Source organism: Salmo trutta, chromosome 2, assembly GCF_901001165.1.
Source record: "Salmo trutta chromosome 2, fSalTru1.1, whole genome shotgun sequence".
Classification (NCBI taxonomy): domain Eukaryota; kingdom Metazoa; phylum Chordata; class Actinopteri; order Salmoniformes; family Salmonidae; genus Salmo; species Salmo trutta.
Genome location: NC_042958.1, coordinates 46,046,216 through 46,062,099, shown reverse-complemented (window position 1 = coordinate 46,062,099; position 15,884 = coordinate 46,046,216). Strand labels below are relative to the sequence as shown.

The 15,884-nt window shown below is 43.4% G+C and overlaps 1 protein-coding gene across 1 annotated transcript in view; it reads left to right on the top strand.

The window, feature by feature from the left end:
* pde10a (phosphodiesterase 10A) overlaps positions 1-15,884 on the top strand; it is a 227,068-nt gene that overhangs the window by 198,902 nt on the left and 12,282 nt on the right. The window contains exons 6-13 of the mRNA XM_029714762.1: positions 701-841; positions 3,679-3,840; positions 5,365-5,415; positions 9,040-9,098; positions 9,656-9,707; positions 12,109-12,251; positions 13,997-14,089; positions 14,498-14,684. Coding sequence (XP_029570622.1) covers positions 701-841; positions 3,679-3,840; positions 5,365-5,415; positions 9,040-9,098; positions 9,656-9,707; positions 12,109-12,251; positions 13,997-14,089; positions 14,498-14,684 — 888 coding nt within the window. The remainder of the gene's footprint in view (positions 1-700; positions 842-3,678; positions 3,841-5,364; positions 5,416-9,039; positions 9,099-9,655; positions 9,708-12,108; positions 12,252-13,996; positions 14,090-14,497; positions 14,685-15,884) is intronic.

Below are 15,884 nucleotides of genomic sequence, written 5' to 3'. Positions count from 1 at the left end.
ACGTAACTGGGATAGGTGGTCGTCTCACCTAGCTATTTTAACATGAATGTACTACTGTACGTAACTGGGATAGGTGGACGTCTCACCTAGCTATTTTAACATTAATGTACTACTGTACGTAACTGGGATAGGTGGTCGTCTCACCTAGCTATTTTAACATGAATGTACTACTGTACGTAACTGGGATAGGTGGTCGTCTCACCTAGCTATTTTAACAGGAATGTACTACTGTACGTAACTGGGATAGGTGGTCGTCTCACCTAGCTATTTTAACAGGAATGTACTACTGTACGTAACTGGGATAGGTGGTCGTCTCACCTAGCTATTTTAACATGAATGTACTACTGTACGTAACTGGGATAGGTGGTCGTCTCACCTAGCTATTTTAACATGAATGTACTACTGTACGTGGCTCTGGGTAACATTGTCTGCTACATGACTAACGTGATGTAGGGTATAGCAAGTGACTGATTGAGTGTATCCGTGTTCCTCTCTGGTCCTTCCTGATTGAGTGTATCCGTGTTCCTCTCTGGTCCTTCCTGATTGACTGTATCCATGTTCATCTCTCTCTGGTCCTTCCTGATTGACTGTATCCGTGTTCCTCTATGGTCCTTCCTGATTGAGTGTATCCGTGTTCATCTCTCTCTGATCCTTCCTGATTGAGTGTATCCGTGTTCATCTCTCTCTGGTCCTTCCTCAGAGCTTGTGTTTGTTTAAACCGGCGGGGGCTAAGGACGGTCCTCCCACCCTCATCCCAGCTGGTCCCATCACGTTTGGGACCACCATCGCCGCTCATGTCGCCACAACACGCAAAATACTGCTAGTAGAGGACATCACAGGGGTGAGATTCAGCATACTATAAATACACCTAACCCTTTCCCTAACCCAAAACACTAACCCTAACCCAAAACACTAACCCTAACCAAAAACAGTAACCCTAACCCAACAACCCTAATACTTACCCTAACCCAAAACACTAACCCTAACCCAAAACACTAACCCTAACCCAACAACCCTAATCCTTACCCTAACCCAAAACACTAACCCTCACCCAAAACACTAACTCTAAACCAAAACACTTACCCTAACCCAACAACCCAACAACCCTAATCCTTACCCTAACCCACAACACTAACCCTAACCCAACAGCCCTAATCCTTACCCTAACCCAAAACACTAACCCAAAACACTAACCCTAACCCAACAACCCTAATCCTTACCCTAACCCAAAACACTAACCCTAACCCAAAACACTAACCCTAACCCAACAACCCTAATCCTTACCCTAACCCAAAACACTAACCCTAACCCAAAACACGAACCCTAACCCAAAACACTAACCCTAACCAAAAACACTAACCCTAACCCAACAACCCTAATCCTTACACTAACCCAACAACCCTTACCCTAACCCAAAACACTAACCCTAACCCAAAACACTAACCCTAACCAAAAACACTAACCCTAACACAACAATCCTAATCCTTACCCTAACCCAAAACACTAACCCTAACTCTAACCCAAAACAATAACCCTTACCCTAAACACTAACCCTTAAACTTAACCCAAAACACTAACCCTAACTCTAACCCATAACACTAACCCTTACCCTAAACACTAAGCCTAACCCAAAACACTAACCCCTAACCTAACCTAAAAACACTAACCCTTATCCTAACCCCAAAACACAAACGCAAAACACTAACCCAAATCCCTAACCCTAACAAAAACACTAACCCTAACCCAAAAAACTAACCCTTACACTAACCCTAACGAAAAACACTAACCCTAACCCAAAATCCATAATCCTTACCCTAACCCAAAACCGTAATCCTTACCCTAACCCAAAACACTAACCCTTACCCTAACCCCAAAAAACGAACCCTTACCCTAACCCTAACCAAAATCCCTAACCATATCCCAAAAACCCTAACTCTTACCCTAACTCAAAACACTAACCCAAAACACTAACCCTAACTCTAGCCCAAAACAATAACCCTTACCCTAACCCAAAACACTAACCCAAACCTAAAAACACTAACCCTTAACCTAACCCCTAAACACTAACTCTTACCCTAACCCAAAATACTAACTAACCCAAAACACTAACCCTTACCCAAACATGAAAACACTAAACCTTATCCTAACCCAAAACACTAACCCTTATCCTAACCCAAAACACTAACCCTGACCCAAAACACTAACCCTTACCCTAACCCAAAACACTAACCCTTATTCTAACCCAAAACACTAAACCAAAACACTAACCCTTACCTTAACCCAAAACACTAACCCTTATCCTAACCCAAAACACTAACCCTTATCCTAACCCAAAACACTAAACCAAAACACTAACCCTAACTCTAACCCAAAACACTAACCCTTACCCTAACCCAAAACACTAACCCTAACCTAAAAACACTAACCCTTAACCTCTAAACACTAACTCTTACCCTAACCCAAAAAACTAACTCTAACCCAAAACAATAACCATTACCCAAACCTGAAAACACTCATCTGTATCCTAACCCAAAACACTAACCCAAATCACTAACCCAAAACACTAACCCAAATCACTAACCCAAAACCCTAACCCAAACTAAAAACACTAACCCTAACCCAAAAACCCTAACTCTTATCCTAGCCCAAAACCGTAACCCTTATCCTAACCCAAAACATTAACCCTTAACCTAACCCAAAACAATAACCCTTACCCTAAGCCAAAACACTAACCCCTAACCTAAAACACTAACCCCTAACCTAACCTAAAAACACTAGCCCTTATCCTAACCCCAAAACACTAACCCTTACCCTAACCCAAAATACTAACCCCTAACCTAAAACACTAACCCCTAACCTAACCTAAAAACACTAACCCTTATACTAACCCAAAACACTAACCCAAAACACTAACTCTGACCCAAAACACTAACCCTTACCTAACCCAAAACACTAACCCTTATTCTAACCCAAAACACTAAACCAAAACACTAACCCTTACCTTAACCCAAAACACTAACCCTTACCCTAACCCAAAACGCTAACCCTTACCCTAACCCAAAACACTAGACCTTATCCTAACCCAAAACACTAAACCAAAACACTAACCCAAAACACTAAACCAAAACACTAACCATTACCCTTACCCTAACCCAAAACACTAACCCTTACCCTAACCCAAAACACTAGCCCTTACCCTAACCCAAAATACTAACCCTTATCCTAACCCAAAACACTAACCCTAACCCTAATGCATAATTAATCAAACTTCCCAAAGTATTTGGTTCAGATTGTATATGTTTTATTTCAAATGCTTTGACGTCAGGACCCCTGACTTCTGTGCTGCACGACACAGGGATTCAGACTCAGGGATACAGACACAGGAATTCAGACTCAGGGATTCAGACACAGGGATTCGTGTTCACATTGTCCTGTGCCTTCTCATCCTCACCACCCTTAACACGTGCCACCTAACCTCTGACCTCTAATCTAACCTCTCTCTCTTTCTCTCTCTCTCGTTCCGTCTCTTTCTTTCTCTCTGTCTCGTCCTCTCGCTCTCTCGCTCTCTCTCTCTCTCTCTCTCTCTCTCCCTCGCTTGTCCTCTCTCTCTTCCTTTCCTCTCCTTTCTCTCTCTTCCTTGCCTCTCTCTCGCTCTTCCTCTTCTCGCTCTCTCTCCAGGATGAGCGTTTCCCTGAAGGCACAGGGCAGGACTCAGACTCAGGGATTCATGTTTACTCTGTCCTGTGCCTACCCATCCTCACGGCCATCGGTGACCTCATAGCTATCCTGGAGCTGCATCGGCACAGGGGCCACGAGCCTTTCAATATCAGCAACCAGGAGGTACACACGCACACAAGCACGCACCCACGCACAGACACAAACAGCCTTAGAGGTGATTTGACTGTCTACATCTAGCTAACCTATGGAGTAGACGTAAAATAAACACATGAAACCAGATCCTGTCGGGGGAGGTTCTCTTCTGCAGTGTTCGACCAATCCAGTAAATGTGGAGGAGTTAAGATGGAGTGTTGCTTTGATATTGTCCAAAAGCTGAGGTTTTGTCACATGCTCTCTTTCCATTTCCCCTGAAAACCACAACATCCAGTTGTTGGGGACTCAGCAGAGGCTAAGAGCTAGGCAATGACTTCCTGTTATAGCTCCATTAGTTTATAAGAGCTAGGCAATGACTTCCTGTTATAGCTCCATTAGTTTATAAGAGCTAGGCAATGACTTCCTGTTATTGCTCCATTAGTTTATAAGAGCTAGGCAATGACTTCCTGTTATAGCTCCATTAGTTCATAAGGGCTAGACAATGACTTCCTGTTATAGCTCCATTAGTTCATAAGGGCTAGACAATGACTTCCTGTTATAGCTCCATTAGTTCGTAAGGACTAGACGATGACTTCCTGTTATAGCTCCATTAGTTCGTAAGGACTAGACAATGACTTCCTGTTATAGCTCCATTAGTTTATAAGGACTAGACAGTGACTTTCTGTTGTAGCTCCATTAGTTCGTAAGGACTAGACAATGACTTCCTGTTATAGCTCCATTAGTTTATAAGGACTAGACAATGACTTCCTGTTATAGCTCCATTAGTTCGTAAGGACTAGACAATGACTTCCTGTTATAGCTCCATTAGTTCGAAAGGACTAGACAATGACTTCCTGTTATAACTCCATTAGTTCGTAAGGAGAGCAGCGGCCAGTGAGTCCTTGACGACCAGACCAAGGTTTTGCAACTCTGCTATTAGCTCCTAATGAGCCCATCAGAGGACAGATAGACACGTTTAGGTGACAGGCACTGAGGGGTTAATTATATGACTACCCAGAGGGAAAAGATGTTCGCAATAGCGTTGTAAGAACGTCACCGTAATTGTTGTAATGACGTCTTTTCAACCCGTTTTGCCTACTGGGATATTATGTACCAGTCATTATTGGAGGGCATTAGGTTGGATAAACACACATGATGAGGACACACATGGGAATGTGAAATTGGAATACCAGGAATACTCCTTATGGTGGATCTTACTCATATCCCTATGATAGTTCAGTTTATATGTCTATTAATAAATATCCCTACTGTCAAATATAAATACATATAGGCTAAAAACATTTTTTATTATAATTATTTTTTAGCTTCTGTTATTTTAAAGGCCATTTTGGGACTGTTATTTTTTGTTGTTGTATATTTGTATTTATTCTTAATGTAAAATGTTTGTGATGCAAAAAAATAACATTTTTATCTGCCCAGGAAATACATATGAAAACTAGCCAGCTGGCTAAATATGGCACATTTACAGAAATGTTAATTTATGTGCGTTGTTCCTGTGAAATAAATATATAAATAATAACAATGTTCTTAAAGGTTGCAACGGCGAATTTAGCATGGGCATCTGTAGCTATTCACCAAGTACAGGTGAGCATTGGATTATTTGACATATATATACTTTTTTTCATTCATAAGAAATGTTTCCTGTATGTGATGTGTCAGGTGTATTCGGTTACAAAAGCTCGATAACACACTTCTGATACATGCTTGATAAGGAGCAGGGTGGTGTCTGGTCATTGGGACAGGGATATGTCTGGTCATTGGGACAGGGTGGTGTCTGGTCATTGGGACAGGGTGGTGTCTGGTCATTGGGACAGGGTGGTGTCTGGACATTGGGACAGGGTGGTGTCTGTAGTCATTGGGACAGGGTGGTGTCTGGTCATTGGGACAGGGTGGTGTCTGGTCATTGGGACAGAGTGGTGTCTGTGGTCATTGGGACAGGGTGGTGTCTGTGGTCATTGGAACAGGGTGGTGTCTGGTCATTGGGACAGGGTGGTGTCTGGTCATTGGGACAGGGTGGTGTCTGGTCATTGGGACAGGGTGGTGTCTGGTCATTGGGACAGGGTGGTGTCTGGACATTGGGACAGGGTGGTGTCTGTAGTCATTGGGACAGGGTGGTGTCTGGTCATTGGGACAGGGTGCTGTCTGGTCATTGAGACAGGGTGGTGTCTGTAGTCATTGGGACAGGGTGGTGTCTGGTCATTGGGACAGGGTGGTGTCTGGTCATTGGGACAGGGTTGTGTCTGGTCATTGGGACATGGTTGTGTCTGGTCATTGGGACAGGGTGGTGTCTGGTCATTGGGACAGGGTGGTGTCTGGTCATTGGGACAGGGTGGTGTCTGGACATTGGGACAGGGTGGTGTCTGTAGTCATTGGGACAGGGTGGTGTCTGGTCATTGGGACAGGGTGGTGTCTGGTCATTGGGACAGGGTGGTGTCTGTAGTCATTGGGACAGGGTGGTGTCTGTAGTCATTGGGACAGGGTGGTGTCTGGTCATTGGGACAGGGTAGTGTCTGGTCATTGGGACAGGGTTGTGTCTGGTCATTGGGACATGGTTGTGCTGGTCATTGGGACAGGGTGGTGTCTGGTCATTGGGACAGGGTGGTGTCTGGTCATTGGGACAGGGTGGTGTCTGGTCATTGGGACAGGTTTGTGTCTGGTCATTGGGACAGGGTTGTGCCTGTGGTCATTGGGACAGGGTTGTGCCTGGTCATTGGGACAGGGTTGTGCCTGTGGTCATTGGGACAGGGTTGTGCCTGTGGTCATTGGGACAGGGTGGTGTCTGGTCATTGGGACAGGGTTGTGCCTGTGGTCATTGGGACAGGGTGGTGTCTGGGAATTGGGACAGGGGGGTGTCTGGTCATTGGGACAGGGTTGTGTCTGGTCATTGGGACAGGGTTATGTCTGGTCATTGGGACAGGTTTGTGTCTGGTCATTGGGACAGGTTTGTGTCTGGTCATTGGGACAGGGTTGTGTCTGATGTGAACATACAGTAATAGCCTGGAGTATTTGGCCAGTAACTGAAAGGTTGCAGGTTCGAATACCCCAGCTGAAAAGGTGACAAATCTGTTGATGTGCCCTTGAGCAAGGCACTTATCCCTAAGTACTACTATGGCTGACCCTGTAAAACAACACATTACACTGCACCTATCATACTACTATGTCTGACCCTGTAAAACAACACCTATCATACTACTATGACTGACCCTGTAAAACAACACCTATCATACTACTATGTCTGACCCTGTAAAACAACACCTATCATACTTCTATGGCTGACCCTGTAAAACTACACCTATCATACTACTGTGGCTGACCCTGTAAAACAACACCTATCATACTTCTATGGCTGACCCTGTAAAACAACACCTATCATACTACTATGTCTGACCCTGTAAAACAACACCTATCATACTACTATGGCTGACCCTGTAAAACAACACATTACACTGCATCTATCCGGTGTACATGTATATGGCAATAAAACATATATTTTTAAAATATATTTTAGGGTATTTAATATTTTTTATATATATATTTTGGGGTATTTAAATACGTAATTGGCTCTAAAAACACTCATTGTACACGTTCATGCGTGTGTTTGTTCTGGTTGTGTCCCCTGATGGTGTTTATGTGAACTGAACTCTACTGTGACTGGGCCACCAGTTAGCCTCAGTCTAATCAACCCTAGAGCCTTTAACACATTGGCCCTCCCAGGGGACGTCGTTATGGCCTGTTCAGCATTGTTGTTTGTATCTACATGAACCGTTGCTACTGAGAGCTATAGTACATAGCACAACGTCTCACACGCAGTGTCCCAATGCATCCTGGATCACAGTGTCCCAATGCATCCTGGATCACAGTGTCCCAATGCATCCTGGATCACAGTGTCCCAATGCATCCTGGAACGCAGTGTCCCAATGCATCCTGGATCACAGTGTCCCAATGCATCCTGGATCGTAGTGTCCCAATGCATCCTGGATCGCAGTGTCCCAATGCATCCTGGATCGCAGTGTCCCAATGCATCCTGGATCGCAGTGTCCCAATGCATCCTGGATCGCAGTGTCCCAATGCATCCTGGATCGCAGTGTCCCAATGCATCCTGGATCGCAGTGTCCCAATGCATCCTGGATCGCAGTGTCCCAATGCATCCTGGATCACAGTGTCCCAATGCATCCTGGATCGTAGTGTCCCAATGCATCCTGGATCGCAGTGTCCCAATGCATCCTGGATCGTAGTGTCCCAATGCATCCTGGATCGCAGTGTCCCAATGCATCCTGGATCGTAGTGTCCCAATGCATCCCTGGATCGTAGTGTCCCAATGCATCCCTGGATCGTAGTGTCCCAATGCATCCTGGATCGTAGTGTCCCAATGCATCCTGGATCGCAGTGTCCCAATGCATCCTGGATCGTAGTGTCCCAATGCATCCTGGATCACAGTGTCCCAATGCATCCCTGGATCACAGTGTCCCAATGCATCCTGGATCACAGTGTCCTAATGCATCCCTGGATCGTAGTGTCCCAATGCATCCTGGATCGCAGTGTCCCAATGCATCCTGGATCGCAGTGTCCCAATGCATCCTGGATCACAGTGTCCCAATGCATCCTGGATCACAGTGTCCCAATGCATCCCTGGATCGTAGTGTCCCAATGCATCCTGGATCGTAGTGTCCCAATGCATCCTGGATCACAGTGTCCTAATGCATCCTGGATCGTAGTGTCCCAATGCATCCTGGATCGTAGTGTCCCAATGCATCCTGGATCACAGTGTCCCAATGCATCCTGGATCGCGGTGTCCCAATGCATCCTGGATCGCAGTGTCCCAATGCATCTTGGATCGCGGTGTCCCAATGCATCCTGGATCACAGTGTCCCAGTGCATCCTGGATCGCGGTGTCCCAATGCATCCTGGATCGCAGTGTCCCAATGCATCTCACGTCTGTCCACAGGAACACCATTGTGTTACATCAGATATCAAGACAGTTGTCTGCACTGACATTAAACAATGGAGTCTCTGTCCACAGACAGAAATATGAGAGGCCCACTGTCTTTCTTTCTTTCTCTCCCCCTTCTTCCTGTCTCTCTCGCTCTGTCTCGCTCTCTGTCATCCTGCTATTGATGCATAAACAAAAGTGCTAATTAACTGTTAGTGTAAGATCGTTGACGTTAGTTTGAAAGCTGAATATCTGACGTGTTGTTTTTGTATCGCCAGGTGTGCAGAGGCCTAGCCAAACAGACCGAACTCAATGACTTCCTGCTAGATGTGTCAAAGTAAGTCTGTCTCAATGACTTCCTACCAGATGTTTCAAAGACACAATATTACATCATAAAGTGAATGGATACAATCCAGTCATCTTCACCAGTGTTTTTCCCTAGCACTACTCACCTGGTTCGCACTAATCAAAGATTGGATAATGAGTTGATTAATGGAATCGTGTGTTTCATACTCAGGGCAAATACCAAAATATACATCCCTTTAGTTCCCCAGGACCAGGATGAAGAAACTCTGCTCTTTAACCCATTATCATTCTCTCTCTTTCTCCAACAGAACGTACATTATCATTCTCTCTCTTTCTCCAACAGAACGTACATTATCATTCTCTCTCTTTCTCCAACAGAACGTACATTATCATTCTCTCTCTTTCTCCAACAGAACGTACTTTATCATTCTCTCTCTTTCTCCAACAGAACGTACATTATCATTCTCTCTCTTTCTCCAACAGAACGTACTTTATCATTCTCTCTCTTTCTCCAACAGAACGTACTTTATCATTCTCTCTCTTTCTCCAACAGAACGTACTTTATCATTCTCTCTCTTTCTCCAACAGAACGTACTTTGACAACATTGTGGCAATAGATTCTCTACTTGAACATATAATGGTATGTTTCTATTTTGTGTGTCTATTTAGTTATTTCGTTTATTTTGTGTCTGTTTTTATTTGTAGAGCTGCATGCTATTTCATAGAAGGGACTTCAACTTCCAACAATTTCTGGCCCAAGTCCATCATGGTTGCCTAGAATGTGTGTGAGGTCAGGAGAGGTGTGTTGTGTTGTGGTGACATTGGTCGGGTTCCCGCCCAACTAGATACACAGGCGTTTCATTGCATCAACCAATGGTTGTGTGACACGTCCTCGACTGTGCAGTCGGCATCAGATTGAGTTATTAAATATTTTCTGTTTTTAAACAACTAATTGACCAAAGTCAGTTCAATTATTTGAATTCCATTTCGTTCTTCTTTTTTTTGTGAGCTCAAAGTGCACATTGCACTGCAGTTTCTCTAGAGATTAATCAGATCAAGCCCAAACTGTGCAATGTAGTAGGGAGTTGTAGTTTCCAACTGGCCAATATTCTACATCGTTTAAATCAGAAACATGGTAATTGACTACAATGACCATAATCCATTGCGCGCCTAGTTGTCAGGTTAGTGTGGGGAAGACACAGAGAGAGAGAAAAGAGACATGCGATCAGGAGGGACAGAGATTTGTGAGGTATCCCTACCTGGAAATACATCATCTACATGATTGATAGATGGTACTCAGCAGTCATAAAAGAATACCTTTTTACTTTGAAGAACAAATAAAATAGTGATTTTTGTCAGACAGCAGTTCTATAGAGATGAGATGATGACTTGGAATGAAATAATAAAGACATCAAATAAAACACATGGAATATACACAACAACTGGAATATTTTATTAAAGTAATGTGAATAAATGATGGTTAATAAGTGATCAGCAGTAATGGACAGTCACTACCATCATGGGACTTTTATTCATTGTTTTAGTCTGTGTTGTTACAGCATTCAACCCACAGAATAAAGTGCATATAATGTAAATAAAATATCAAAACCAAAATCGAAAACTGTGATTTATTTTTTTATAATCTAAACGAAACGAAACCGAATTCAAAAAGCACAAATCGCTCAGCACTACCTGATATGTTAAACTCCTATCCAGGCGTTGTGAGATCCGGCGTGCGTCTGCAATGTAGTCAGGCAGGAAATGGACCATAGCCTCTTGTATATTGTATTGTCGCGAGCCACTGGTGTCATCACAGCTAATATAGTGTGTGGTAGTACTGAGCCATTTCCTGTTCTGTTTTGTTTTGTTTTGCCTGACTCTTATGTAACTTTAACTTGCATAGTCTTACTAACGTGTACAGTATAAAAGGTTATTCTGTATTGGTTTATGATTAAAACTAACTGCGACGTGAATCCTAACTTCCACTTTAAAGACTAAATAAAATGTTCATTTTGTCATGCATTAATGTTAATGGAAATAGAAGTTATAATTCGCCCCTGTGTCTGGGTCTTTCTGTGTACCGTATGTCTTTCTGTGTACCGTATGTCTTTCTGTGTCTGTGTATGTCTTTCTGTGTCTGTGTATGTCTTTCTGTATACCGTATTGTCTTTCTGTGTACCGTATGTCTTTCTGTGTCTGTGTATGTCTTTCTGTGTTACGTATGTCTTTCTGTGTACCGTATGTCTTCCTGTGTTCCGTATGTCTTTCTGTGTACCGTATGTCTTTCTGTGTACCGTATGTACCGTTGGTCTTTCTGTGTACCGTATGTATTTCTGTGTACCGTATGTCTTTCTGTGTCTGTGTATGTCTTTCTGTGTACCATATGTCTTTCTGTGTCTGTGTATGTCTTTCTGTGTACCATATGTCTTTCTGTGTACCGTATGTCTTTCTGTGTACCGTATGTCTTTCTGTGTACCGTATGTCTTTCTGTGTACTGTATGTCTTTCTGTGTACCGTATGTCTTTCTGTGTACCGTATGTCTTTCTGTGTCTGTGTATGTCTTTCTGTGTACCATATGTCTTTCTGTGTCTGTGTATGTCTTTCTGTGTACCATATGTCTTTCTGTGTACCGTATGTCTTTCTGTGTACCGTATGTCTTTCTGTGTCTGTGTATGTCTTCTGTGTACCGTATGTCTTTCTGTGTCTGTGTATGTCTTTCTGTGTATCGTATGTTTTTCTGTGTCTGTGTATGTCTTTCTGTGTACCGTATGTCTTTCTGTGTCTGTGTATGTCTTTCTGTGTATCGTATGTTTTTCTGTGTCTGTGTATGTCTTTCTGTGTACCGTATGTTTTTCTGTGTACCGTATCTTTTTCTGTGTACCGTATGTCTTTCTGTGTACTGTATGTCTTTCTGTGTCTGAATGTCTTTCTGTGTACCGTATGTCTTTCTGTGTACCGTATGTCTTTCTGTGTCTGTGTATGTCTTTCTGTGTACCGTATGTCTTTCTGTGTACTATGTTTATCGTGGTGTTGTGTTTCAGATATATGCAAAAAACCTGGTGAATGCGGATAGATGTGCACTGTTCCAGGTGGACCACAATAACAAAGAACTGTACTCAGACCTGTTTGACATCGGGGAGGAGAACGAGGGCAAACCTGTCTTCAGGAAAACCAAAGAGATTAGGTAAGGGTCATGATCGATACTTTTACTGCTCTATTGTTGCATGACTGATCTCTATGGTTGTGTTGAATTGACTTGTGATCATGTGAACGATTCTCTGACAGGTTATGTTGAATTGACTTGTGATCAAGTGAACAATTCTCTGACAGGTTATGTTGAATTGACTTGTGATCATCTGAACGATTCTCTGACAGGTTATGTTGAATTGACTTGTGATCAAGTGAACAATTCTCTGACAGGTTATGATGAATTGACTTGTGATCATCTGAACGATTCTCTGGCGGGTTGTGTTGAATTGACTTGTGATCATCTGAATGATTCTCGGACGTGTTATGTTGAATTGACTAGTGATCATGTGAACGATTCTCTGACAGGTTGTGTTGAATTGACTTGTGATCATGTGAACGATTCTCTGACGCTTATGTTGAATTGACTTGTGATCATGTGAACGATTCTCTGACAGGGAAACTAGAATCCCCAGAGCAGGGAAACTAGAATCCCTAGAACAGGGAAACTAGAACCATTAGAACAAGGAAGTAGAATCCCTAGAACGGGAAAAACTAGAATCTCTAGAACGGGGAAACTAGAACCATTAGAACAAGGAAGTAGAATCTCTAGAACGGGAAAACTAGAATCCCTACAATGGGAAAACTAGAATCTCTAGAACGGGAAAACTAGAATCCCTAGAACGGGAAAACTAGAATCTCTAGAACGGGAAAAACTAGAATCCCTAGAACAGGAAAACTAGAATCTCTAGAACGGGAAAACTAGAATCTCTAGAACGGGAAAACTAGAATCCCTAGAACAAGGAAACTAGAATCCCTAGAACAGGGAAAACTAGAATCTCTAGAACGGGAAAACTAGAATCCCTAGAACAAGGAAACTAGAATCCCTAGAACAGGGAAACTAAAATCCTAGAATAAGGAAACTACAATCCCTAGAACAGGGAAACTAGAATCCTAGAACAAGGAAACTAGAATCCTAGAACAAGGAAACTACAATCCCTAGAACAGGGAAACTAAAATCCTAGAACAGGGAAACTAGAATCCATAGAACAGGGAAACTAAAATCATAGAACAAGGAAACTAGAATCCCTAGAACAGGGAAACTAGAATCCCTAGAACAGGGAAACTAAAATCCTAGAACAAGGAAACTAGAATCCATAGAACAGGGAAACTAGAATCCATAGAACAGGGAAACTAGAATCCCTAGAACAGGAAACTAGAATCCATAGAACAAGGAAACTAGAATCCCTAGAACAGGAAACTAGAATCCATAGAACAGGAAAACTAGAATCCCTAGAACAGGAAACTAGAATCCATAGAACAGGGAAACTAGAATCCCTAGAACAGGAAACTAGAATCCATAGAACAGGGAAACTAGAATCCATAGAACAGAGAAACTAGAATCCCTAGAACAGGAAACTAGAATCCCTAGAACAGGGAAACTAGAATCCCTAGAACAGGAAACTAGAATCCCTAGAACAAGGAAACTAGAATCCATAGAACAAGGAAACTAGAATCCCTAGAACAGGGAAACTAGAATCTCTAGAACGGGAAAACTAGAATCCATAGAACAGGGAAACTAGAATCTTTAGAACAGGGAAACTAGAATCTCTAGAACGGGAAAACTAGAATCTCTAGAACGAGGAAACTAGAATCTTTAGAACAGGGAAGTATAATGTCCGTTCCCCAAATCTATGTGTATGGTTGTAACCTCCAGCGCTCTTCTGTCTTGTACTCTCCCAGGTTTTCTATAGAGAAAGGTATAGCGGGCCAAGTGGCACGGACCGGGGAGGTCCTTAACATCCCAGACGCCTATGCAGACCCACGCTTTAATAGGTAAAACTCCCATTTTACCACGGCACCCTATTCCCTATATAGTACACTACTTTTGACCAGATCCATATAGATAGGGTGCCATTTAAGACCCTCCCCTTGTCTACTTTATTTGTGAACGTGGTTTAACCCTCAGAGTAGTCTGGTGCTAGCCATTATCCCAGCTCTAATTATGCCGTCTTGCCAAGTCCTAATGTCATTGTCATGCCCAATATTTTCTTAGGAGGTGGCACTAACAGAAGTGGAACAAGGCTTTTCACGTCTAGCTCGTTGTAATACACAACGTCAGCCTGAGCCTTGATGTAGTTTAGTGGAATATAAGTCTAATGATTAAACACTATTATGGCATTATGTCAAGATGAATTCCGTGTTACATTTTAACCTCCCCCACCCCCCCCCCCCACTTCACAGAGAGGTAGACCTCTATACGGGCTATACCACGCGGAACATCCTATGCATGCCCATCGTTTCCAGGGGGACCGTAATAGGGGTCGTACAGATGGTTAACAAGCTGAGTGGAAGTGCCTTCACCAAAACAGACGAGAACAACTTCAAGATGTTCGCCGTCTTCTGTGCTCTAGCCTTGCACTGTGCCAACGTGAGTGTTTTGTGTCAAATTTATATTTTTATCTAAATATATATTATTTTGTGTTAGACAAAACAAGCCACATACATTACATTCAGGATATACTCCAGGAAAAAATGTGAGTTTTTTCTTTCAATTCAAGTCAGCGAATCTCAATTCAGTTATGAATTGACAATAACTCTGAACTGTACAGTGTACAGACACCATGTATCAAGGGCCAATATTAGACACAGTAAAATCATGAATCAAAATGACTAAAGGCTTGACTGTTTAGTTGTGTCTCGCCCCAAAGGCCTATTGGGACTGAACACTGACATGTCTTTGAGCTGTGTCTCCCCAAGACGTTGTGAAGCATCTGGAGTAGGACAGCAAGTCTGTACACATGCAGACCCCAAACCCCCACACCTTCCCTTCCCTCCACCACAACAAATGCATCTCCAGCCAGGCAAAATGACTTACCTAAAGGTGTACACACACACACACACACACACACACACACACACACACACACACACACACACACACACACACACACACACACACACATCTAGAGGCAGGAGGCATGAGATACTGCTCAACATAAATCCTCCGGCTGGGAGGATGATGACGGGTGACAGTGGAGAGGCTTGGTTGGGTAAAATATTAACGTGGCTCATCACCATGGTGACGCAGGCTCCTGCGCAAGTGTGTCGCACAAGGGGGGGGGGGTCCAAATGGGAGGAGTTAGGAGAGGAGAGCAGAGAAGAGGAGGCAGCGGGGCACTAGTACTGCAGCACACGCAGTGCAGGGTGGTCCACGAGCTCTGGAGGGCCTTCTCCAGATAGCATAATTATGAACATGCCATAAGCCAAGTCAAAACATTTAGAATTACAGGAAATTTGCTTTAAAACTGCACCATTTTCTCTCACCCTCATGGCAAAACGTGTAGAACTGCAAGTTAGTTGTTTTCAACAACAACAAAAAATCCTAAAAATGTTTAGCTTTGACCTTGCAGGAGGGCCTCGCAAAACTGCAGTTCGCCACTAGAGAAGGGGAGAGAGAGGAGAGGGAAGAGGAGAGAGGGGAGAGAGGAGAGGGAAGAGAGAGGAGAGGGAAGAGGAGAAAGGGGAGTGAGAGGAGAGGAGAGAGAGGAGAAAGGGGAGTGAGAGGAGAGGGAAGAGGAGAGAGGAGAGGAGAGAGAGGAGAGGGAAGAGGAGAGAGAGGAGGGAAGAG